Source organism: Ctenocephalides felis, unplaced genomic scaffold (genome assembly GCF_003426905.1).
Source record: "Ctenocephalides felis isolate EL2017-DRISC unplaced genomic scaffold, ASM342690v1 CF-g0.4_SCAFFOLD_01886, whole genome shotgun sequence".
NCBI classification, from domain to species: domain Eukaryota; kingdom Metazoa; phylum Arthropoda; class Insecta; order Siphonaptera; family Pulicidae; genus Ctenocephalides; species Ctenocephalides felis.
Genome location: NW_020538040.1, coordinates 172,533,611 through 172,560,610, shown reverse-complemented (window position 1 = coordinate 172,560,610; position 27,000 = coordinate 172,533,611). Strand labels below are relative to the sequence as shown.

The following is a 27,000-nucleotide window of genomic DNA, read 5'->3' as shown; positions in this document are numbered from 1 at the left end:
TTTGCTAATTTAAGGAAATAAAAATACTGGTTTGTATATTTATGAAAGATGTTAGAATTTTTTTTTACACTATTATATTTTTTTCCAAAAGAACCATTCAAAGGTGGTAATATTGATTGATTAATACCTTATATCCTTTTAGATCTAATGTTTAATATTTTATATATCATCAAAATTACTGAATGTCTTCCTTTTTGTAAAGACAGATTGTAATTCAATAAAGAGAATTAAAAAAAAAAAAAAAAAAAACTTATAAAGACTACAAGCACTCACGCATTTGCTAATTTAAGGAAATAAGAATACTGGTTTCTATATTTATAAAGGATGTTAGAAATATTCTTTACACTATTATATTTTTTTCAAAAAAAAAAAAAAAATCTTTAAAGGTGGTAATATTGATTGATTAATACCTTATAAAGTCTACAAGCACTCACACATTTGCTAATTTAAGGAAATAAAAATACTGGTTTCTATATTTAATATGAAGGATGTTAGAAAAATTTTTTACACTATAATATTTTTTTCAAAAAGAACCATTCTCCAAAGGTGGTGATATTGATTGATTAATACCTTATAAAGACTACAAGCACTCGCACATTTGTTATCAATCTTGTTATTTTGACATTCCGAAATCTAAAAATAAATTCAGACGACCCACCTTTTCTCCTCGGCTAAGATACTCCCACATAGGAATTGCCGACCCGGATATCGCAGGAAGCAAAGCAGACACTACAAGTAATATAGTAGAGCAACTCATTTTATTAACAAACATCGTTAAATAATATTTTTTCTAACACTTCGTGCACAGGTTGTAAATAATAAAAAATAGAGTTCTTAAATCACTTCAATAAACCAATAAACGATTTCAAATTATATGTTCCACGGTGCGATCATTCCGCGCTGGTGGTCACTCAACGTATGTTGGGATGTGGACGGGTTCTCGGTGTATTTAAAGAGTCGACTTTTGCCGTATTGGATGACGTATCAAATTGTGAGAATCGTTTTAGTCCGATATATCAAACATAACATAAGTTCTTAATTATTGATAACGACGACAATCTAGTTTGGTTACATTTTTCGCGTGTTTATTTCTTCGCGGTATTTGTTGTGTACCTCCACACATGGTGAGATCCAGCCAATTAGCTGCTATCGCATAAACAATTTAAATTTTAAAAGATAATTTGCGTTCACAGCATTTTATAAAATTATAACATTCATACTTATCATGAAAAATAAGTAAAATTATAAATAAAATTATTTAAAATTAAAATAATTTTAAAAACATAAAATAATAGTTTCAGTTGTGTTTATGAATATTTTTGTGTGCAGTGTTGTTGGTGTGTCAGTTTATAAATTAATTTTAGTGTGCAGTTTTTTTTCTGTATGACAACGTTTTTGCTCTACTATATAGTATATGTTGTAATACTATTGAAGTACAAGCTTGAAAAAAAAAATATCATAAATAATAAACATAGACATTTTTGATGTTGACAATTTGTGTTTTTATTGTTAGTAATTAAACTGTGCTGTAATTTTTGCACTTCTAAATATTTTTTGAAAAACTATATTTTGCACTTATATTTAAAACTGGATGCCCCGACAGACGTTGTCCTGTACTTATGATTACAATTCAAATGTTTCAATTTTTTTAATAACCTATACAATTAGTTAAAATTTATTATGTCTTTTTACACTAGAGTCTATACCGAAATGTATATACATCCACCCATCTGGATCTTAAATGTACAACTGCTTTAAATAAAATGAGTATTTGCTTTTGTGAAAAACATTATGAAACAGTAAAAAAATTCAGACCCAAAACGCCCCATTGACTTGAGTAAATATTCCGTATCCAATGGCTAAAATATGAAAATACTAACGTTTGTATGTGAAAATGAAAAGGGCTGTTTTTAAGGTTTTTCCTGCAATTATTCGATTTTTTTTTCACCGTAAGAAACATCCTTGGACTTCAACGAACATTTGACAAAAAGAATTTGCCAAATTTGTCCAGGCGTTGTTGAGTTATGCGCTTACCAACACATTTTGCGATTCATTTTTATCTTATAGATATATTATATTGTTTATTTATATATTTAAAATGTGACTTAAAGTATCAATCCTAAAGTTGTTGCTATATGACGACAAAAAAGTTTACCTTATGCAAAAGTACTTTTTATATATTTTGTATAAAATAGTGCATAAATATTGTAGTATATAAAGTAATTTATTGTTTATTTATTTAACATGTGATTATTATTAATATTGCAAGATACTAATCCATAAATATGTATTAGCATTTTTTTCATTATATATCAAAGTAACTTTATAAACAGTATTTTTTATCAATATTATTGTAAATATTTATTAAAATAACTCGTATACTTGCTGTTACAGCTTTATCATATAAATTTGTTTTCATCAACTTGTTTAAGTTAAAAAGTTCATAGTACTATTATTATTGGCTAAGACATGTGAATAAAAACATTCACAGTGTCAATTAATTATTTACCTACAATATTTTATAAAAAAAAAACTTGTAACAATGATTTTTATTCCAAGCCTAAGAGCATAATAAGATAAATAAAGGTATCCTGTGCATATTCATATATATTTTATCAGAATGCATCGTTTCTTTAATTTTTATAAATGATTTTGGATAATGTCAATAAAATATTAATATTTCATATATATTAAATAAATGAATACCAATCTCATTTTTTATATTTTTTAAATTCACAATATCAATTTAATTTAACTTGTAAAGTAAATAAAAGACCTAGTTCAAATTCAATTTTTTTTAAATTCAAAGTTCATGTATTACATTATCAAAACTAAAACTTTATTTTGTGGTAAAATAATATTGTATGAAAATTTCACATGATTATAATATTTTTTCAATTAATCATAGTATTTTAGCTACAAGCTAAATAATTTAGTTGCTTGGTTTTTGTTTGTATAGCTAGTAATTGAACTTGACTGTATTAAAATTGTAAACGTAAATTTCTTTAATAAAAAAACAGGTAAAAATTTAATACACGTGATATCTTACTGTACCCCCCCCACCCTCACCCACGTGATTTTTTGTGATTTTTGGTCAAACCCTCCCTTCCGATAAAAACCTCACGTGCTTTATGGACGCGCCCTAAGTAAAAAATAAATTATCGGAGATATTATTGTCGTTATTGCTTGCCTTGCTTGATTGCAAGTAGTCTCATTGATGGGGTAAGTTGTAACACCGTACTGTTTGAAGAAAATTATGAACTGGGAAATAATGAACAACAGTTGTGGAATTATTTTTACTTGATTCGGCAGAGGAATGGTTACAGGAACTATCCAACTTTATTTCGTAGGAATATAATCAGTGGATCTCAAGATATCCAAGATTAAACAAAAACTGTTACAATCAGCCAACTTATTATAGAATAGGGAAGTCCCTAGCTCCCCTATTCTATGAGTTGTTACTCCATTCCAATTATTTTGTAAAATTATATATTATCCGATTTTTACTAGTTTTTACCGGAATATTACGATTAATTTATTACACGCGTGCTTCGGTGATATATGATTTCATAAGTTTTCATAATTATTAGGTGGCACCGGCAAGTTTGTTGATTAGTAGTTAAACAGCGGCAAGGTGCATACACGTCATGCGGTTGTGAACGCGGATGTTAGACCATCGCCGGCCTGGACCGACGCCCGTCTCACAGTTCACAGTGTGATCTTCATACACAAATGGAATTTACTACAACCCAACACAGAACCAAAAAACAAAAAATACACTCGCATATACACGAATCGTTCGCGACGTTTTACATACGCAGGGCCGTACAGTACATACCGTTGATATTAATAATATTTTGGTCTCCTTTATTTTTACTATTTGTTTATAAACTAGTAGGGTGCATTGCATCGTGCCTTAGGACAAATTTCTGGAACTTCCCATACCAAAAGTTATTTTTTTACAAAGATTAAAATTTATTCAAAACTTTGAAAAATTTTAAGAAATTTTAAATATTCTTAAATTAATTTAATTTTTGAGAAATTTTAAATATTCGAAAAAAAATTGAATTTTTGGAAAAAATGACTTTGAAAAAAAATGTTTTCTTTATTTTGAAATATTTTGGAAATTTTGAACTTTTTTCAAATCAATCGTAATGCTTTAGTTGCATAGAGCTATCTAACGGACAAACGATGTTACGGAACTCATAGAAATATAAACAAAATTCATACTTATTATTAAAATCTCTGTAAAATATCTGATAATTTGATGTGCATATGTCTAATGATTATTTTTGACCGCCAAATGACGTTTTTTGTACTTTTTCTACTCGATCTCTGAAACCGCTAGACCTGCCTTCCCCAAAATGTAACCATGTAATCAATATTTTCAATTATTAAAATCGGACGCTCCGTTCTCTTAAAAACTGAGTTACCGTTCTTGGCTCTTTTTGCCCTCATCTTTGAAACGGATAAGCCTATACCAAAAACTAAACACCACGTCTCCTTATCAATACAAATCGAATGTTTTTTGAATTATTCAAATCGGTTGATTCGTGTGCCCGAAAACGTCGACAAAAATTTGTATCACACACATACATCATCCATATTTTCTAAGATATGCCAAAATGTTTAGAAACCAGAAACGTAAAAGTATATAAAAATTTTCATTTTCGATTCTTTTACGATTACTATAACTTACCCTACGGCAAGTAAATAAAAGTGTTTCCTGATGCTTTTCACTGTAATACCTTTTATAGTCATTAGGTCAACTAATCTTATTGTTAAAAATAAGAATAACATATTAAATATATATCCTTAAATAGTGTATGAATTCTAGAGGGAAATCATGCATTCGGTCTGCCATCAACTATCACATAATCACATTTCACCAAAATGTAAAAAATAATTTGTCTATGTAATACTCAAATAGCATAATTTCTCATTGCAATAATCAAACCAAATGCCAGCAAGCAAATAATAAAACAATAAGTAACAGAACTTGCTAATTCACACGAACGATTCATGATTTTACTGGACTATAACAATATTCTAAAAAAAATTAAAAATTATATTCTAAAAGTAAAATTTAGTAAATATGATGTCTTAACTGTAGCAGTGTATATCCGTATCCTGTTTGGATAAAAATATTTGAAATCCCGAGAATATTTCTTGTTTTACGTCATATATAAGAATTTCTAGAAAGTTCAAATCAGCAGCACAAAACAATGAGATGTGTCATGGAATAAGCAGAAAAGTTCACTTCTTGTCTTAGTTATGAGTAACATATGTTTAAATCTCTGTTCTAATTTAATTATTGCAAACATTATTTCTACAGTAAAAATTATTAAATGTTTTTATTATTTTAGTGGGCATTTATTCTTTTTTCTTGGACCAAAATAAGTCTTGCGAGTTTATATACATGTTCGAATTCAGTATTCGAAGATTATGATTTTTAAAGTACCTACATAAATTATTTTGTTCACTGAGTATATGGAATTCACATACTATAATATAAAATAAATTTAATTTATTCGTAAGATTTGGAAATTTAATGTATATATAATTTATATACTTCTATTTATAAAAATAATTCACCTGCTAAAAAGTGCATAATATATGTAAATTTCAACGAGGTATCTGAAATAGTCATCAGTAATAATAATTAATTCTATTATATAATAAATATAACGAATGTTTTTAGTAGTGTTTAATAAAATGTAAATTGTTTGATAAAATGACCAACTGAATTTTCATCTTGGCAAAGATATAAAGAATAAAAAATAGTAAATAAAATGCAAATTTAATTAAAAAAAGCAATTTTATAAGAAATAAATTTAGTTCATAGTTATGTGCTGATGAATATTTCTATTCCAGATCTAGGTTGTATACAGTACGTTCTTTTAAAAAAATGTGCCCATAAAATTAGTATTTTGCATTGTTTGAATTTGAAATATGCTATTATTTCGTAAAATGTTCTTAAAATTGAAAACATGACATTGGATCTGTATGCTCCCTAGCAGTCTCATTTACCTCACTTAAGGGGTAAACGGGATAGATTAGAAATTTTAGAAAAATAGCTTGAAAATATATTTCTACAATTAAGAGTTAACTGGGAATTTCATTGAACACAGTACTATAGTTGCTTGTTTGATACGTGTTATAAGTTGTGATGTAGTTCATACAGTACAATTAGTCAAAGGGGCCGTTCAAGTATTACGTAAGCACTATAGGGGGGCGGGGGTTTGTAATTTGCTTATGTTAGGTAAGAGCTTTGCTTACTTTTGCTGACAAGGGGGATGGGGGGTAAATAATTGTAATAAATCTGCTTACGTAATACTCGAACGATCCCAAAGTCAAATTGGAGCTTTTTGCAATGCCAATAGTTTTAGCATATATATGTTGCAGCAATACCTACAAAGGACGATTTCAACTTGATATGAGAGTTAAGATCAATAACATCAAGTGGGAAATTTATATCATACTGTTTGATATCAAGCTGGCCGAGGTTGGCATCAAACGTAGCTGCGGGTTTGTGCCCACGTTCTTAACCCATGATATTTAACCCACCGTCGGTCAGATATTTATTTACCTTCGAACGGTCGGAGTAGTCTGGCTGGACCACACATTTTTTCGTCCTGATATTTTCATTGATCGACAGCTAATGAAATTTTAGGAAAAGTCCTGAAATTTTAGGAAAAGTCCAGAAATTTCAAGTCGATAGAATTGCTAAAAGTTTTTTTGTTTAATTGAAGTCGAAAAAAGTCTGGCCAGACCACTCCGACCGACGGAGGGTTAAGCATAAAAATATGTAGAACGACAATAATTTAATCATCATATCATTTATATTTATTTGCAATTATTATTATAAACGCAAGTCTTTCAATTTGCGTTGCTAATTTATAAGGTCATTTGGAAGCAGTTAAATCGCTCATAAATAAATAAATATAATTAAATGAGTAATTTGCTTGCGAATTTCAATAAACTGATGCGCATGTATTCGCGGATATGCTACGCTCAATAGCGTACCGTACGTAACAGATTTGCAATTACCTGGAGATACCGTTAGGCATTGTCATTTAACTCGCGAGTACTTGCTGATTGTATTGAACTTTATACTGTTCACACCAGAGACGTCTTAAAAGGATCTTCTTAAAAACTAGTGGTGCCTGGCGTCGTGCCAAGGTAAATTGCTGAAACTTTCCGTACCAAAAACTATTTTTTTTCTAAAACTTTTAAATTTTTTTTTGAAAACTTTGAAAAAAATGAGATTTTTGAAAATTTTTAAATTAAATTGACTTTTTTGAAATTTTTTTTATATTTCGATTTTTTTTTATACTTAGAATTCTTCTGAAAATTTTGAACTTTTTTTCAAAGCAATCGTGCTGCGTGGTTGTTTTAGAGAAGAAATATGTGTAAGTGCCGCATCCCAGTCTAACTAACTGATAAACATTGGTAAGGAACGCATAGAAATGTAAACAAAATTCATACTTATTATTAAAATCTTTATAAAATATTTGATAATTTGATGTACATATGTCCAATAAACATTTTTGACCGCCAAATGACATTTTTTTAACTTATTTTTGTTGAGAGTCCATGACCGCTGGACCTGCCTCCCTAAAATTTTAATCAGTTGTTCATCTTGTCAATACATGTAAAATGTTTTTTGAACTATTCAAATCGAACGCTCTCTTTTTAAAAAACTGAATTACCATTTTTGGCTCTTTTTGCCCCGTATCTTCGGAACGGCTGGGCCTGCCCTTGTCTAAAACTAATTAGCACGTCTTCTTATCAATACGAATCGAATGTTTTTGGAATTTAAATCGGTTGATCCGTGTTCCAGAATTAGTCGACGAAAATTTGTATACGAACACACACACACACGCACACACACACATACATCCATTTTTTCTAAGGTATGCCAAAATGTTCAGAAACCTCTAGAACGTAAAGATATACAAAAAATTTCATTTTCGATTTTATTGCGATTACTATAACTTACCCTACGAGATGTTTATAAAGGTTGTCATCGTTTTATTAATGATTTTATTTTGTCACCGCGGAATGTGCTATTATTTACATATTATTGACATTGATGTTAATAACTGTAAGATACCAACATATGCGCACGACGGCGTCTGTATAGCGGAATGATTCAGCATTTTTTCATTTTTCTGCAAATTATTATTTAAAATTTATTATTTTCGACGAGGACTGAATAGTAGACGCGGCTCTAATATACTCTACGAAAACCGTAGATACTTAAATATTTTTGAATGCAAACTTCATTTTCAAATAATTCAGAACATCAATATTATAAAAAAAATTTTTAGAGAATCTTTCTTTTTCCCAAATGTTATAAAATATTTCCGAAGGAGAGGAGTATGTTTTCGCCAAAAAATCGATTAGCTGAACCAAAATGTGGAAAAAGTATGTGTGTGTGAAGCTGATTTTTCGAGTTGGAGTTTAACTCAGCTTGCAGACCTGCCCAAGGGCAGTACTACCCATTAATATATTTTATAATATACCATTTACCAAAATATATATGGTACATAATCCATTCTTTCATAAGTATTTTAATATTCTGTAATCATCATTAATATTGATATTTTATAAAAAATTGTTTTGACAAAAAAAAACCTGATTATCGAAAATATATAGTTCCAAAACGTCGTAATTAAACATGAACAAATAACTAATTATTTTTTATTTATTGGATTAGTTGTTCAAAAAAGAAACATCAATTTATTGCATTAAGTTATTCATATTGAAAAAACTATAAACTATTTTATGAAAATCTAAAAGGCTTTTAAAATTTTAGACATATAGAGATACACACATTATAGAGATTATTATGTTATTGTTATTATTATGTTATCACCTAGTTGTGAATTAAAATTTTCGCCAAAATAATGTATTGCCAATCGGTATCAAGATGACCAGTGATGTCGACAACTTTAAAAGTAAAATAAAGAATTTTTTTTAAATTTTTTATATACATTATTTTCATATCTCAGACAGACAGAAGTGTCTGGTATGAGAGATTATGAAAATAGTTTTCATATTTTATATATACATTTCATTTGACTATTTCAATAATATAATATCTATTATAATTAAAATATTTTTATATAACTCTTATTATAAGGAAATTGAAGACAAAGAAGATTGAAGAGATATTTTAAGATATTTTAATTATAATAAATAGTATATTAATGTATAATAAAATAATGAAATGAAATGTATATATAAAATATGAAAACTGTTTTCATAATCTCTCATACCAGGCACCCCTATCTGACAGATATGAAAATAGTATATCAATAAAAAAAATAGAAACTCTGATACAAGTAATTACATTAAACAAATGGTAAAAATAAATAATAATGATGTGTTTTAAAGTGGTAAAAATAAATAGTAATGATGTGTTTTATTATTTAAACTATTAACTTCAAATGAGCGATTTTAGTAGTGTTGTCAAATAGAGAAAATTGTCCTAACTCGTTCACTCGAATAACAAATATTTAGTTGAGTAAATTTTCTACCAGATCATTATTATTTTAAACCGCGCGCCGTGACCGGCGACATACGATAAATAAGAGCAGTTCCGGCGCCAGTTGTCCACATTCCTGTCGCGAAATAATATTGTTTTTTCTGATGTTCGATGAAGGTGATAGTTGACAAATTCCAGTACTTATTAGCAAAAATGCGGTAATAGGTGCCTCTTAGTATTTCGTTGTTTTAATAAATTATAATATACAGAAATGTCAAAGATCAAATTTTCGATTGTATTATTCAATATCAATTATAGATTAAATAAACAGAATTTACAACTGAAGTGATTATTTTATTATTTTATAAATAACAAAAAATTAGCAACATAAAATAATAGCCGGATTCGATTGTGGTAAGTCACACATGCACACAATATATATATATATATATATATATATATATATATATATATATGTATGATTCTGAATTTGATGTTGACATGTGTATTAACAAAGTCTAATAATCGGACATAACATCAATAAAAACATGAATTTCTTTCAAAAATTTATTTTAAATCCATACGTTTCGGCTATAATCCTAGCCTTCATTCAGTGGAAACTAAAAATAAAATTAAAAACTAAAAACAATTGAATTGGAGTGAAAAAAATAGTAAATAGTACTTACAATTTGATGCATAGTGGTAATTTGGAAAATTTTAATAATCCATGGTATCAAGATATGGTAATACACTACACTATGTATTATAAACATTAAACTTGTAATTACACAATATTTTCACAAATATTGTGCAATAATTATTTTTTCTTTTCACTCTAATTCAATTGTTTTAGTTTTAATTTTATTTTTAGTTTCCACTGAATGAAGGTTAAGATTATAGCCGAAACGTATGGATTTAAAATAAATTTTTGAAAGAAATGAATGTTTTTTATTGATGTTATGCCCGATTACTAAACTTTGTTAATACATATGTCAACATCAAATTCAGAATCATACATATATATATATATATATATATATATATATAAATAATAAAATAAATCATAAATAATAATATATTTATTTATACGTTTCGACACAGTTGTGTGTCATTTTTTAAAAAAAAAATTCAGTATCTAAAAAAATTTTTACAAAGTTTAAAAAAAAATTAAAGTGAATTATAGATTAAAAAATAAAATGACAAATAAAAAATTTGATACATACCACACCAGGAAAAACAATAAAAAACTTGTTTTAATTAACATATAGATAATAACAAAATAAAGCTAACATTTTTTTGGTTTTTAATTTTAAACTGAATATTCGTTAATGTAAGTTTTGAGCAAAGAACCGAACACACTCGTGACAAAACACGAAAACACACGATGTTGTGGAGGTACTCTTTTCTTTTATCTATGTTTCAAAGATAGTTAAACAGTGGGGACAACTATTTAAGAAAATAAAAATATGAAATATAATAATAATAAGACAATATAATAAATGAGCCAAATTATACACACTAGATCATTTTAGAAAATAGCGAAATTTTATATTACACAATTTTAATTTATGTGTGCATGTCATCGGTAATCCGTGCTTATAATGGAAATAATACCACCACAAGAATGGAACAAAACTTTTGATAATATTTTTAATTTTTGTGTAGAATTAGACACACACATATTTATTAGATTAAAAACTAAAATTCTTTTTGATCGTGTGTGTATGTAATAATAATAGTAATCTTTTTAATTCTAAAACTTTTTCTTATATTGTAAATTTCTTTTAGCTGAATGATGAGACACATCTCAAAACGTATAAAAAAATTAAAAAAAACTTTTCTACATTCGACACATTGGCTGTTTTATTCAATTGAATTCAATGAAATATATTGAGAACTATTATGCAATCAATCATTTTTTTTGTTTAAATGAGTGAAATAATCTAATAAATTCAAAATTACACCGCACTTAGACGAACTTCACGCGCGTTCGATGGTTCGTTTCTCATTTTTTCTCTATTGTTGGTATAAGTTATAAATAAATGACAGTTCGGTGAAACTTATTTTTCCTAGAGTTAGTGCCATTTATATCAATTATTCTTTTTGTGAGAAAATCGTGTAAAAATGGATCAAATGGAAGTTGTAAGCGTTTCTACTTGTGCTAACGATATTAATACGCATGATGAAAGTGTTTTTGAGGTTTTGTCCTCTAATATTTACGAGGACATTTCATCAGGCACCTCAATAGATTTAACCCAAGAGTCGATCGAAAATCTCACTTCCCCCATCTCACCCGAAAGTCTCACATTTGCGAAACACGAAGAAAACGATGATGAAATTTGTACGCAAGAAGCCCAAAAATTAGAAGTGATCGGTCAGATTTACGAATTATTCATTGGGAACTTAACTTGGTGGACCACTGACGAAAATATAATAGACGCCATTGCTGAGTTAGGCGTCAAAGATTGCATCGCGGTGGCTTTTTTTGAAAACCGTCGCAATGGAATGTCTAAGGGTCATTGCGTAATATCATTAAGGACAGAGAGCTCTGCTCGAACAGTATTAGAAAAATTGCCATCCAAAGAACTTTACGGCCGTAAACCAATAGTTACCTGTCCGAGTAAACAAGCCCTGGCAATGCTAGAATCCCAGTGGCAGATGAGAGAACTTCATGAGAATATTACAAACAGAGAATCATTCCCGTTATTTCCATCTTATAGAATACCGCCACCTCCGTCAGCCGTATACTCAGCAAGACCTCAATTTTTCAATAGACCCGAATATACACCTATGATCAGACCTCATCTTTCATTTGAACACATAGCAAACACCCATCCATACTCTAGAAGAGGATTTGCAATGCATGCAGATGCTAGAGCATCTTTAATATTGAACCAACCCAGCATTCCTGGCACCGTTTCTCCAGGGCAGGTTTCACCAAATGATTATCGCATGGCAAGGGTTTCTGAGTCAGTAGAGCTTAGCAATGATGCACGTGTCCAAGCTCTGTACGATAATTTAATGTATAACAATCAGCAAATTAGCAGTACAGCCATTAGTAAGGCAGTTTCGGAATCGGCTTCAGGGGACTACACAAGCGCAATGGATACTTTGCAAACGGCTCTTACCCTTGTCCAGCAATCCCAAACTGTGGAAGATGAACGGTGCCAAACCATTATTCGTTCCTTGCAACGTGCGTTGTTCAATGTTCGGGCCGAGGGCGAGGCATCGGAACGACGTGCGTTAAGGAGAGAAAGGATTCACGAATCTCCGCAATGGCGTGGCCGTAGGATGGCACGAGAGGAGAGACGTCAGCGGCATTACTCTCGCGATTTCGTTGAGGATCGTGTCAGAACCCGTGATGAAGAACTACGAGGAACGGAGGAGTTGCATAGAACCAGAAGTAGTTTTCATCAGAACTCTAGCAGAAGATACGACGAGGTACAAGAGAGAAGATATTGGAGAGAACGGACCATTAGAAGATACCATCGTTGATACCTAGTGGTTTTGAGCCTACTTTAATGACTTTTAATAATAATGTTCTTACAACTATTTAGATGATAGATAAAAATTCTTAAATTCATAAATTTATTTATAAATTTATAAAAATTAAAAAAATGAGATGTTCATTAACAAATCACGGCTGATATGTGAAACTTTTTTTTATTTTTTAGATTTTATTTTAAATTATTTATTACAGAATTTTATGTCAAGATTTATTTGGCCTATACTTGTTGGCGATTTAATAACTAATCCGCCCGTTTGATATCTACCCTTTTATACCTGTACTTACAATAAGGGTATTTTTACAAGAATTTTGAAGTTAATGTTTGATTTGATATACTAAATTTATTGCTATATTGTTAGATTTTATTTTAAATTATTTATTACAGACTTTTATGTCAAGATTTATTTGGCCTATACTTGTTCGCGATTTAATAACTAATCCGCCCGTTTGATATCTACCCTTTTTTACCTGTACTTACAATAAAGGGTATTTTTACAAAAATTTTGAAGTTAATGTTTGATTTGATTTACTAAATTTATTGCTAACTTACTTTAATATGGAATCTGGTATTCTTAACTTATTTATTGAACGAACATCTCATTTATTGCTTGTTGAATAATAGTCCTCAACAATATATTATATATTTGATATAGTTTTGAATTTTGTATTATACATATTATTACATATACTTGATACTAGTGCTAGTTTTATTTATAACATTAGAGATTTGTATTTTGGCATTATAGGGCACAACTAGTGTGAAATTTTCAAAAAATCAAATTTTCAATTTTTCCATATTTCGATAGGTTATACCTTTAAAAATAACATACCACAATTTTAAATCGATATCTTGAATAATATAGTATATAGTATTACGATAATTTAATCTTTAAACGCGTTTTTCTCGAAACAGCATTTTCCGAATTTGCTGCAGCGATTACTCAAAAACAAATGATCCGATCACTATCATTTTTTTTTACATGTTCTATATATAGTTCTCCGTAAAATGAACTATCGATTTTTTAATCGGATCAAAAATCGAATTTTAGCAGTCCAAAAACGACCAATATTTTGTTGGGTAAAATTCGACTTTTTTTAAAAAAAACGCTGTCATTTTGTCAATTTTTGATTTTTTTCTTTATCGAAGTTCATTTTACAGACAATATTATATAGTTTAACGAGATTTTTTTTTTTAAATTTTATCCACGTGGATGGCCGGAATCACTGCAGCAGTGAAAGGCCTTTTTTTTTGTCGCGCCGTTGGAGATCGACGATAACTTAAAAAAAATTTAATGTTTTTCTTCAAAAATTTTACTATGTATTCTTAAAACATGTATATATTCCTAAAATTTTGAAATGACTGATAAAGTAGTTTTTTTAATATAAATTCCCAAAAATCACCCTTTTTTTAGGCGGTTACACTAGTTGTGCCTCTTAATTAAACTAGTATATTATAGTAAGATGCATAAATGATCGTTTCATTGCAAAAATTTAAATATTTGCATATGCACATCCAAATAACGAATATTTTACAGAGATTGTATAGTTTTGACTTGATAAAATTCACACGGTTAGAATCACTTAATACACACTACGCCCATACTTATGTGTGAGTAAAAAAGTTTTTTCCTGTATAGCGAAGAACCATCTTTAGGCATTACTTCAAGGGGGGAGAATCTAGAATGCTATGATTTTCTCTCTGAAATTATTCTCTTCTATCTCTTCTTCTAATTATTGCTATTCGCTTTTCTTCTTTCCGAAGATCGTTAAGTGTGAGATTGTGTATGTATGTATTTATGTACGTATGTATGCATGCACGTATGTATGTATTCAAATTTACAAATTGTGTATGACGATTTATTAGTCCTTGAAGTAGACGCTTGTAATTGATCTTGAAAGTACTTGAAATTTATGATACTATGTTTACGAAAGAAAAGGCAAAATATTTCATTCATAATTCTCAATGACCAGCAATATGTATTTACTATGTGAGATAATTGCACGTTAAGCGGGCTACTACAAAACAAATATGATCGTAAATATTAAACATACATTATCCCATTAGTAAAGATGATTCCATAACAGTTCTGTAAATATAAAATTAAAATAAGCAAATAAATTGAGGCGTACCTAATCTCTATAAATAGATTTATAAAAACACTATCGTGAATCATCAACGAAATAACTTGGTTTCTTGATTAATGATGTAAGTATTAATTAATAAAAAATTATTTACAATGCATTAAAATATATATTATATATATGTATATATATATATATATATATAATATGTAATATGTTATTAATAAATGGTGTTTACTATAAATTTATTAAACAAAAAAAAAAACAAAAAAAACTTTATCTAGAATATTTAACTAGTAAATTAACTCAATATTTTCATAGTTATATTCTGATTCGTGTTTTATTTAATTTTTCGTCGTTAAATTGTCACACATATATATTGTGTAAAAGATTTTATTCCAGTATAACACTCGCAAAAAAGAGATATAAGCTGTACCACTTCTTACTACTGCCAATATTTAATTAAATAAATTTTTACATTTGGAAGACTAAGTTTATGTTCACGCCAGAAAATCTACTATGCTAATTTTATGTTTTCTTGACGTTTTAAGTCATTCTGAATCGTTTGACACCAAAATCATATAATTTGTCCTTTTGTCGATGTATTCTTAAAAACGGCTGCACTGATTTCAAAAAATTAAGAGCCATTTGATGAAATTCGATAAGGACTAGCATTGAACAATTTTGCAATTGAAGCGGACGATCTGATTTTTTTAGAATTAGCAAAAAAAAAATTCTTCAACTATTCGAAAGATATCAGTTGGGAATTGTGCTGATTTGATGATTTTAATGAAGCAATGTACAGGAATAGAGTTCACGATTTAAACGAACATTCTAAAATATTATAGTCCTACGATGATAGGTTGAATTATAAAAAATCAAAGTTTGGGGCCGCGCCTTTTTATGTGGACTACAATTCATAATACAATTATAGATATTGCAAGTTTGTTTGAAAAATATCAATTGGTTATCACACTTCGATTAATCTTGACCTAAGAAAAAATTCCACTTAATATGAATATAGGTTCTTTTCCATGTGAGTGCAACCTTTCAGAAGGTCAAGGCAAGTCAGCAAAACAATCCTTCATTTGTTTTCTTCCTAAAAGGGCTTCGGAAACCGGAAATCTCTTCGCGGAAGCGATTACTTGTACAGCAGCTTTTAGTAAACAAACATTTCTTTATATCCACTAGTTACTTATATGAATTAATAACCAACACTTGTATTAAAAAAGTCTCGATTTCGTAACGTATTTATTAAATAACATTACGGTGTAAAAATACATGGTATGATTTCATACGTGCCAGTAATACCCGGAAACATAGGTAAATGACTGTTATATTACTAGTTAAAGTCAGCCCTATTAGATTAACTCTAAGAACAAAAATCATCAAATATGGATGGATTAACCATTGGGTTACCATCTAAAAATACGAAGTAAGGAGAAGTTTCAGCCCAACAGCTCATAGAATAGGACGTAAGGTTCTGATTGCTGTTAAAAAAATATTAAAAAAAAAAAAATATATTACTAGTTCTTCAATTTTTACTAAAGGTGTATAGTTACTCTTCAATATTAGCTTAGAAGCCCATCATACAGAGTACAGAAACGATTGTTCTACTTTTGGTTTGAGAGAAAGTATTTTCGAACATCTCGTACATGCCAAGTTCATCTCTGCAATAGGACTAACAAAGTGACCGCGAAGGAATGCGATTCAGAAAAAAAGTTTGTGTGAAGGTCGGAGCAATGCTTTTACTTGTTGGTGTACTTTACGTCAACTTGGTGCAACTCACATGTAAACAAGTCTGATAGATATATCACAGTTAAATTGAAAAGCATCTTAAATATAGAGACGGAATATTTAATAATATACATACATTATATATATATATATATATATATATATACATATATATACATATGCGTGTATGCAAAATTGATGCATGTATTTATGCATGTGTGTGTATGTATGCGCGGATACACTTTTTCGCCAACGTCTTCCAGAGAGCAATCAACAGATATAAATAGTAATTGGTCTAATTATCAAATCAGTCTAAATAAATAAATCCAATAATATCAAATCTAATATTAAACAGTATAAAATTAGAACTAGTGGTGCACTGGTGCATGGCATCATTACTTAAGGCAAATTTCTGGAACTTTCCGTACCAAAATTGAATTTCAAAAAAAGACTTTTTTGAAAAAAATTGATTTTTCTACATTTTAAAAATTTTGAACTTTTTTTGTCAAAGCAATCGCGCTGCGTAGAGATGAAATATCGAAGCGCGTAAGCGCCGCGTTGCAGTCTAACGGATAAACAATGTCACGGAACCCATAGAAATGTAAACAAAATTTATACTTAATATTAAAATCTCTATAAAATATCTGGTAATTTGATTGTCTAATGATAATTTTTGACCACTTTTTTGCTCGATCTCCGAAACCGCCAGACCTGCCTTCCCAAAAATTTAACCAGTTCTTCATTTTGTCAGTACAAGTAAAATGTTTTTTGAATTATTAAAATCGGACGCTCCGTTCTCTTAAAAACTGGATTACTATTTTTCTCACTTTTTATACCGTATCTTCAAAACAGCTGAACTTGCCTTGTCCAAAAACTAATCAGCACGTCTCCTTATCGAATGTTTTTCGTATCATTTATATTGGTTAAACCGTATTCCCAAAATTGTCGACGAAAATTTGTATTATAAGGTATTTCAAAATATTCTGAAACCTCTAAAACGTCAAGATATACAAAAAAAATTATTTTCGATTTTTTTTCGATAACTTACCCTAAGGCAAACTAAAAAAGTAGTGCGCTAAAAATTTTATCCTATTTGGTGGAAAATTTTTAATTATAATTTGATAATTACAAAGTCTATTCATTATTAAGTTAGGAATCTGTTACAAAATAGTATGAATTTATATTTAATAGTTATACTACTTTAAATTTAGTAGTTTTAAAAAGTTCAAAAAAAACAGGGCATTATTTTGCTCGACATCTAAGGCATAGAGGAGATTCAAACAATAATTAGTTTAAACAATTAATTTCTCATTTAAGCTATAATAATAAAAATTACACCGAAATAATTAAATAATTTCACCGAAGTTCTAGGTTGCAATTAAAAGCTCATGATATTCAAATAACATGAAATAAAATTTTTGTCTAATTATTTTCAGTTACGATCCATACTATCACGCCGTTGAGTTCTGGGACACCGTGTATGCATATATATTATATAGGCTGTAGTTGTAATAAAATTTATTTTGAGAACCCAACCTATTTGACGTATCCAAGCCTAAATCAGAGTCTGCATTAGTTGAATTAATTTAAAATCACATTAACTTATTGAAATGCTATTTAAAATATTTGGGTAATTAAAATTCATTAGCAACTTATCAAACATCTAAATTATTAAAAGTAGTATCGACTATTACAGATGTAAAAATATCACAATTAAAAATTATTACGAAGCGCATTCCATATTCTACATCGCGATATTGTTTTGCAAAGCACATTTTGTAATTAGTGATTTTGATTGGCTTGCTTAAATTATTCGGAACAACATATATAAAATATTGAACATTTAAATTCTTGGCGAGATTCTTCTCAGATATGCCCAGCATAATCGCTTTTTATCACAATGCTTGCCACTTTTATTCTCCTAACAGAATAATATATGGGTATATGAATATTAGAAATATTTCGCATTCCTTAGCAGCTTGAAAAACAATAACAACTTCAAAAATTCGCGTTATAAAAATCATATCATAATAGAATTTTAAGGTTCTTTGATCCACAGTTCAAGTTACATATAATACAAAGTATTCAAAGATGTTCATTAACTAGGATCAATGAAAGAATTGATTATTGCTGATGGTATTATAGCTACTAAAGTCGAAGAATACTTATATTAAATGTAAAACGCAGTAGTTTTTTACAGTAATGGGTCAAAAATCGAAAAAGAATTTTTTTGCATATCTTCACGTTTCAGAGGTTTCTGAACATTTTGGCATACCTCAGGAAAAATGGATGTGTGTATGTGTAGAGACAATTTTATGGCGACAATTTTGGGCGTATGGATGAACCGATTTGAAAAATTCAAAAAGCAATCGATTCCTTTTGATAAGGATATGTGCTGATTAGTTTTTGGCAAAGGCAGTCCAGCCTTTACGGAGATACGGAGCAAAGAGTGCAGAAAATAGAAACCGAGTTTTTGAGAGAAAAGAGTATCCGATTTGAATGATCCAAATAGCATTCTGCTTGTGTTGGGAAAACAATTGTTTTTAGAAAAACAAATTTTTTTGTAGTTATATAGCGATTTTCCAGCAATCAGAACATAAAGAGCTGTTGTGCTTACTTCTTAATGAGATGGCATTTATAGATGACAACCTAAATAGTTGTCCTATCTCTATGTGATGAATTTATTATTACAATTTCTGTAATACTGATAATATTCTTTATTAAAAGGACTATATTTATTTCAAACATATTTTGCTATCTGTATTTCCTAGAGAACACCGATGTCACTATGGATTAACATCAGGCTGTCCGAGGTGGGCCTCTGATTCAAAGCCCATAGCTATAGCCACTAAGCCACGAGGAAGCCTTAGAGCAATTTGTATTTTCAATTAAAAAATTTCAGCCGGATACATGATGAACTTGTATTACATTATTGATAAAATTTTATTACAACATCGTAGGTATCGCCTTTTTCGTATGTTTTGCAGACTCACCAATGGTCAATCGTGCATACACAACGTTTAAACGAATCCAGCAATTATTTATGAGTCATATGCCATTTCGTGCAGAAAATTTATGTAAATAAAATACATTAAAATACTTAGCGGTATTACGAAAGCAAATTCTTGAATCAGTAACAATACAAATGCAGATGCAGCCTGAAGTGGCATGCTGTCTTAAATCTTTTAGTTAATTTGTAAATTGTGAAGTCTGTGGGATGTATCTTCAGCCTTTTTTCTTTTATTTAAATTTTTTAAACCAAAAATCAAAATTGAATTGTAATCTATATATTTTTTTTCATGTCCCTACGCTCCAATATCTCTATTTTCAAATAAATTTTACATTGGTGGTATATAAAACAAAGTTTGTTCATAACAGAGTTACAAAAGCAAACTCTATAAAATGGATTATAAATGTTGATCTGTTTCTTGAATTAGATTATTTATATTATTATTCATTTAGAGACTAGCATTTCAACTAGTTAATATTATTATTTACATTTAAGTTTAAATTTTTTCAGCTCATGTGCTAATTTTGAGTATGTGCAACGATTATTCTCTTGTATCCGGTTGAGAAAAGTTTCGTTATTTCCCACAAAAATAAAATTGAGAAAAACAGCGACAGCATTGTTGTGACCATATGAATAGAAAAAAATCTACAAACAACCTCATCGTCGTTTTGTGTTATGATGAAACAACAATGCGAATTGTCTATTTGCTTATTTAGGAAAAGTTTTACCAATCAACGTGTGATGTATATTTAAGAAATATGAATCACAATAAAAATGTAAACTGAGTAAGAATAATAATGGTTAGAATATTTCATCATATTTGGGTGGGAACAACAAGAAGAGTAAACTAGTGGCGTATGGCATCGTGCCTTAAGGAAAATTGCTGGAACGTCCCGTACCGAGGAATATTAAATGTTGTCAAATAGATTTAAATATTGTAACTTTGTTTAATATTTATAAGAATTATATAAACTAAATTGCAAAGTTGAAATTAATTGTTTAGAGTATATTAGAACAGAATTAAAATTAAAATGTGAATTATTTTCGACATACAAAAAAATTAAAAAAAAAAATTAGAAACAAAATTTTTTTTTACAAAAGCAATTATTTTGTTGAAGCAAGCAGAAAGTTCTTTGAATAATTCAAATCGGACGCTTAATTCTCTCTGTATCTTCGAAATGGCTGGACCTGCCTTTTCTAAAAACTAATCACCTCTCCTCATGTAAAAATTTTCATTTTCGATTTTCGGCCCATTACTATAACTACCCTCCGGGAAGTTAAAAAAAAAACACAGAATCAAACATAACAGCCATCCTTTCCTAGCCATTTCCTTACCAACAGAAGACTACTGAAGTCGAAAAGAAAATCGCAAATTGGTCTATTTATAATGCAGCTTTGATTCTTAATGATAATAAAATTTACATCGAATGAAAAATTGCTATTATTTTAATGCAATATCTTTAGCACAACTGTTTGTATTCCTTTTTTGTCCAAGAATGTGAATAGTGACAATAGAGTCCTAATATATTTTTGTTATTAATATCATTTCGTCTTAAAAATATTCATATTAATTCAAAAAAGAAGCTCCTAACTAAATTATTTGTTAGAACTATGGAGCTATGGGTTTGCAATCAAAAGTTTCAGGTTCGACGCGAGCCTTCGACAGACTGGTGTCAACCAGTAGTGACACCGGCTTAAACTTAAATATAAATAACAAATCGAAAACAACTCTTACCCAACAGGGTTCCATGATGTAATAGTTAAGCTCACGGACTCGTGTGAACGGGTTGGTGAGTTTAAATCCCGTTCTGGACAACCTTGCATCGTGCAGTAGCGATGTCCATACTCAGTTAAAAATGTAAACCAAAATATGTTTTCAATTGAAAATAGCTCATTTTGGGCACTGCGGTGTGAAATGGCAATGGAAAATCTCTCACACTATTCTGTCCTTAGTAGAGTTAGAGTTAAACTCAGCTCACAGACTTGACCTAGGGCAGTACTACCCATTATTTACCCAATATTGCTGCATCTAATGAATCATCGGTCATCAGTATTAGAGTTATTCTAAAAATACATTCATCACAAAGAGATAGTTGTGGTTTGCCACCAGTAAAACCACGTCATTAAGAAGTCAATCCAAAAAGGTTATAGGACTGTTAAGTTCCGATTGCTGTTAATAATATATAATAAAAAATATATAAGTTCCGATGACAAAATGTCCAAGAAAATAAACGAATACTTAAATTAAACGTATTTTTGATTTGTTTTGTTGTTTTTTGATGTTTTAATGATCTTAGCAAAGTGAGAAATGACGAAATGTCCCTGAAATATCTGCATTAATGCATTATTTCAAGGAAATGAGCGATTCATTTTTTATGCACAATTTATTTGGATTTCTACCCGCGCATGTCTACTCTAGGCTGGTTGTTTTTATTTCTTTATTCCTGATCCCGGACTTTGGTCAGTTATGATGTCACACGAAACTCCCAAATGCATATTATTCATTCGGCGAATATTATAAGAATTAGAGGGAATTCCGAGATCACTAACAATAAGAAGAGCACAAATGATTCGACTCTACCGAACCCGTTCCCACTAATATAGAGCTCACCAAACTTTTGTATTCGAAAATAATAGATATATACACGTTTAGCAGTGTGTTGCATTTCATTACATGGACATATTTTTTCTAATATTTAGTATTTTTCACTATATTAGATGCGTTGATGAAAAAAGTGTTAATTGCAAAAATAAAATAAAAAATAAGTTAACTTTTGTTACTGATTACGAAAAAAGTTTATTGGGTTCACTATTACAACAGTTTATATGGTAAAGCGAAGTCAAATTTGCGAAATATAAGTTTACAAGTGCTTTCCACAAAAAAACTAGTAATATAATTTCATAGATGAAAATTGCAGAAAACCTGACAAAGAGGCGTCCATTAATCACGTGAGGTTTTTATGGGGAGGGGACCTGACACATAATCACGAAATACCACGTGGGGGAAAGAAAGGTTTAGTAAGATATCACATGCATTTATTTTTTAACTGATTTTTTTTTTAAATTCAAACATTTTCTAAAAAAAAATAAAAAAATACAATTTTATCACGTAACTAAAAATACACGTAATGTTTGGTCACCATATATCGCCAAGGGAGAGGGGGGTCCAAAAATCCTTAAAAACTCGCTGAAATGATTAATGGACGCCCCCTGATGGAAACTATCTAGTTCCGAAACGTGGTAATTAAGCATTTGCAAATAATATAGTTTTTAATATATAAAAGAAACAAATTAATTTATTGAACTTTATATATACATATACATATATATATATATATATATATATATATATGTGTGTGTGTATATATATATGTATATAATTATGTAAAAATGAACACCGTGCACTATTTTTGCACTAACTTCATTTCATAAAGCATTAAAAACGTTACGAGGCCGTGATTTGTCTCATCATCAGTTTAAAATTTTAACAACAAAAAAATTATTGCTTATTAATTATATTAATTAGGTTAAACTGTAGATTGTAACAATTTAATCCCAAGGTTTCCAACCTGCGGGGCGCGACCCCTCAGGGGAAAGCAAGGTTGTTGCTACTTTTAAAATACTATCACCAAAAAAAAATAAACCAAAAAACGTTAAAATAGTATGAAAATGAATTAATAAATAATAATAATAAATTAATAATTTTTTATGTATATTTTAATATAATATTTTGTATTAATTTGTAGCCTGACAAATGAATTTTAATATCATGAGTATATTTATAAAATTGAATTGTTAGAGAAATCAAGGGAGGCGCAGAATTATTTTTTCAAACAATGAAGGGGGCGTATAAAAGTACTAAAATTCTAAAGATTTTTTTCTCATTTCACCATATAATTTACAAATGTCTTTAGTCGAAATTTAGTAAATTTATATAAGACAATATAGTTAAATCACATATGATAAGTAAATAACAATAGTAGATGCCAGTGTTACTTCTATTTCAAATACAAAATACATTTTTGTATACATTTGTTTGAGCTTTTAAATTCTAAGGAATAAATAGTACTATATTTATTATTTTAACAGCAGTATAACACTGGATGTTGTATTTTTCCAAAAGTCTTCTAGTTCAAAGTATTGTCAAAATATGGAAAATTAATCAAACTTGTTTTTTTTTTAGAAACATGTGTTTGTTTCCGATCTTACGGTTTTATTTTAGATTGTTTGTATTTTGATGGTTTTGTTTTTTACTATTTAACATATTAATTTATATGGAAAATTATTACTAATTAAAATATCATTGACTAATTTAGAGTTATGATCATAAAACGAGATTCTAAATCTACCAGATTTGAAATAGCAAAGAATTTCATGCTGAGTGAAACGTGTAAAATAAATTTGATATACAAAATTTCTCTCCCTAATATATACAAAATTCTTATTAAATTAAATAAATATATCTCGAAGTATGTTGTTGATATAAGATAATTAAAGACAGAAAGAGAAGAACATGTTTCTGATAAATGGTATAAACCTATTTGTCGCTATTGCTAATAAATGTTGAGTGTTGGAGAACCATAGTGATGAACAAGCCGAACGACCTCCGAATATCGTTATCGGTGTTATTTTTTTACGCAATGCAAATTATATAGGTGTAGTAATGGTGATGTGTATCTAAATTCCTGTCGCCGAAATAAAATCATCAAACTGACGTCAATCAGCTCGGATTCAACGTCATTTTTTTACCATCGTTTCTTAGAAGACATTATGCGAAATGGAAATACTTTTTTAAATTTCAATAAACAAGACATTACTGTTAATACGTCATCGTCGTGAGTCTGTTGCTAGAGGCCTACTAGATGTAAGTGACATTTTACCTTTACTTCCCGATATGCGTTATAAATCGACTTAATCAATAAGTATTCAAATAGGACCTTTTAAAGACTTTGTTAAAAATGAATGTTTATAATCAAGCCTTTCGATACGAATATCGTCCCTGGACGGCATCCACAGGACATTCTGGATGTACGGATGTCGTCCCTGGACGACATGTGTTTGTCTTTGCTTCAAGATTTATCAGTATGAGTTAAAGTATTGAAAATTCTAGTTTTTATTATTATTTCTAGTTTATTAGAACCGTAATTTTTAGCTTTTCAATACATTTTTATTGATAATAATAGAAATATCTTAAAATATATCGTGGTGTCCGCCCGTTCAGTAGTGCAACTGAGCGGCACGCTATTCCCGTACAGCAGCGACATTCCTGCAGAAAGCACTCCCATAGCGAAAGGGTTAAACTACTATTTGTGAACCCATTATATTTTAGAATATTCGTCTAAACCAAATCTTCTTAAATTTTTGTCCTTTGCGACCCCACATATGATTGCAAGTTTTTTGGCGACCCCACACATATAAAAAATTAAATTTATATTTTTAAATGATTTATTTATTTGGTAACAATAAACATATACATATACATATGAAAATATATGGTTTGAGAATTTGTTGAGAACATACAAAAACTAAGACATGATGTTATAATATGATCTAAATATTTGACAATAAAATCTGTCGTGACCCCAGAATATTCCCACGTGACCCCAGTTGGCGTCGCGACCGAAGCACTGGTCTAAACATTTAGAATAGGGTCTAAACTTTTAGAATAGAGTCTGAACTTTTAGTATAGAGTCTGAACTTTTAGTATAGAGTCTGAACTTTTAGTATAGAGTCTGAACTTTAGACCTAGTGGTAGTGGAGTTTATGGTCATTACTTTGACTAAGTTTTATTATATTAACTATTAATTGCAAATATATGGCCTGGTCAGTCATTACTAAAAATAGCACAATTTTGAAATCTGAAATCGTTGGAAGGAATGGACTTGAAACGTCTAAACAGCATAAAATAATCAAATCGGATTTTTTAGCGAAAACAAACTCCTCCTTAGAAAAGTTACAAAAAAATGCATTGACTTCTTTAGATTAAGACTCGAAAATAATTAATTTTTAATAAGCAGATAATGTTCACAAATACAATAAACAATACTCTACAATCAGTAGTTTCCAAACTTTTTTGCACAACGCCCCCAACCGTTTTTTTTAATTTTTTCAACAATTTAATTTTATAAATACTCAACTGATATTATCAGACTACAAATTAATATGCAATATTATGTAAAAATATGAACAAAAACTAATTATTTTTTGTTGTTATTTCAAAAATGTTGAATTTTTTAAAATGGTATTCTGGAAACAGACGTACGCGCCCCCCTTAAATAAGCCAGGCACCCCTGAAGGGGCGCGCCCCACAGGTTGTAAACCGCTGCTCTACAATCCTTACTGTGTGTAATCCTCATTACCGATGTCAATTCAAATGACTAAAGTGTTGCTTTTAAGAAATGAACAAAAACCTTGATAATTTGGAAAATAAAAATTTAAATTATTTTTTCTAAATGAAACTATGTATTTGTTTTGAGAAATAAGACCCCAGGGCAACAAATTTGAAATAAGGTGGTTGTGATATAATGTAAGTGATGAGTAAATGAATCACGCATTTTATTAACTAAAATTAAGAAAGGAGCGTTCAGGTATTCTGATTGCTTAAAAAATATCTACCTTTCTTACATACCCGTGCAGTATGCATAACTTATTAACAATATAATGTGAAAATGTAAAGTCGTATAAATCAGGACACAACCGGAAGAATCGATGTTTTTACTTGATGATAATGTAAAAGACATAAATAAAATGTGTTGTGAAAAAATGATTGTTCAAATGTCAGGGTTTACCAAACATATCAAAATTACCTACACACATTGTAACGAAAAATGCCTTAAAATTGGACAACTTAGAATACTAATCGATATTAAAAAGATTAAAACATGAGAGTTTGAATATACATACTCTTATTACCATATATGTTTTTCATAGTTCCGACGATGACCATAATTTCTAACTGCATAAATATACACTATATCAATTTGATGTATTTAAAAATATCTACAAACAACAATACTAAATAATGCTGATGCCAAATTTATGAAACATTTTCTATCAAAATGTAACTTATAGCCATTAATATTTCACCGAAAAAAATTGCAAATTCCAGACAAGTCCATAAATATAATAAAAACAGTTGCAAATAAGGTTTGAGAAAAAAAAACAAAAAAA

At 29.2% G+C, this 27,000-nt stretch overlaps 1 protein-coding gene across 2 annotated transcripts in view; it reads right to left on the bottom strand.

The window, feature by feature from the left end:
- The window catches only part of LOC113377672 (rhythmically expressed gene 5 protein), a 37,777-nt gene that overhangs the window by 6,789 nt on the left and 3,988 nt on the right, over positions 1–27,000 (bottom strand). The window contains exon 1 of one of the 2 annotated variants that reach the window (XM_026618063.1): positions 659–879. The exons of the other annotated variant lie outside the window; for it this stretch is intronic. Coding sequence (XP_026473848.1) covers positions 659–772 — 114 coding nt within the window. The 5' untranslated portion in view covers positions 773–879. Of the gene's footprint in view, positions 1–658; positions 880–27,000 lie in introns of those variants that run through there. 2 annotated transcript variants of the gene reach the window in all.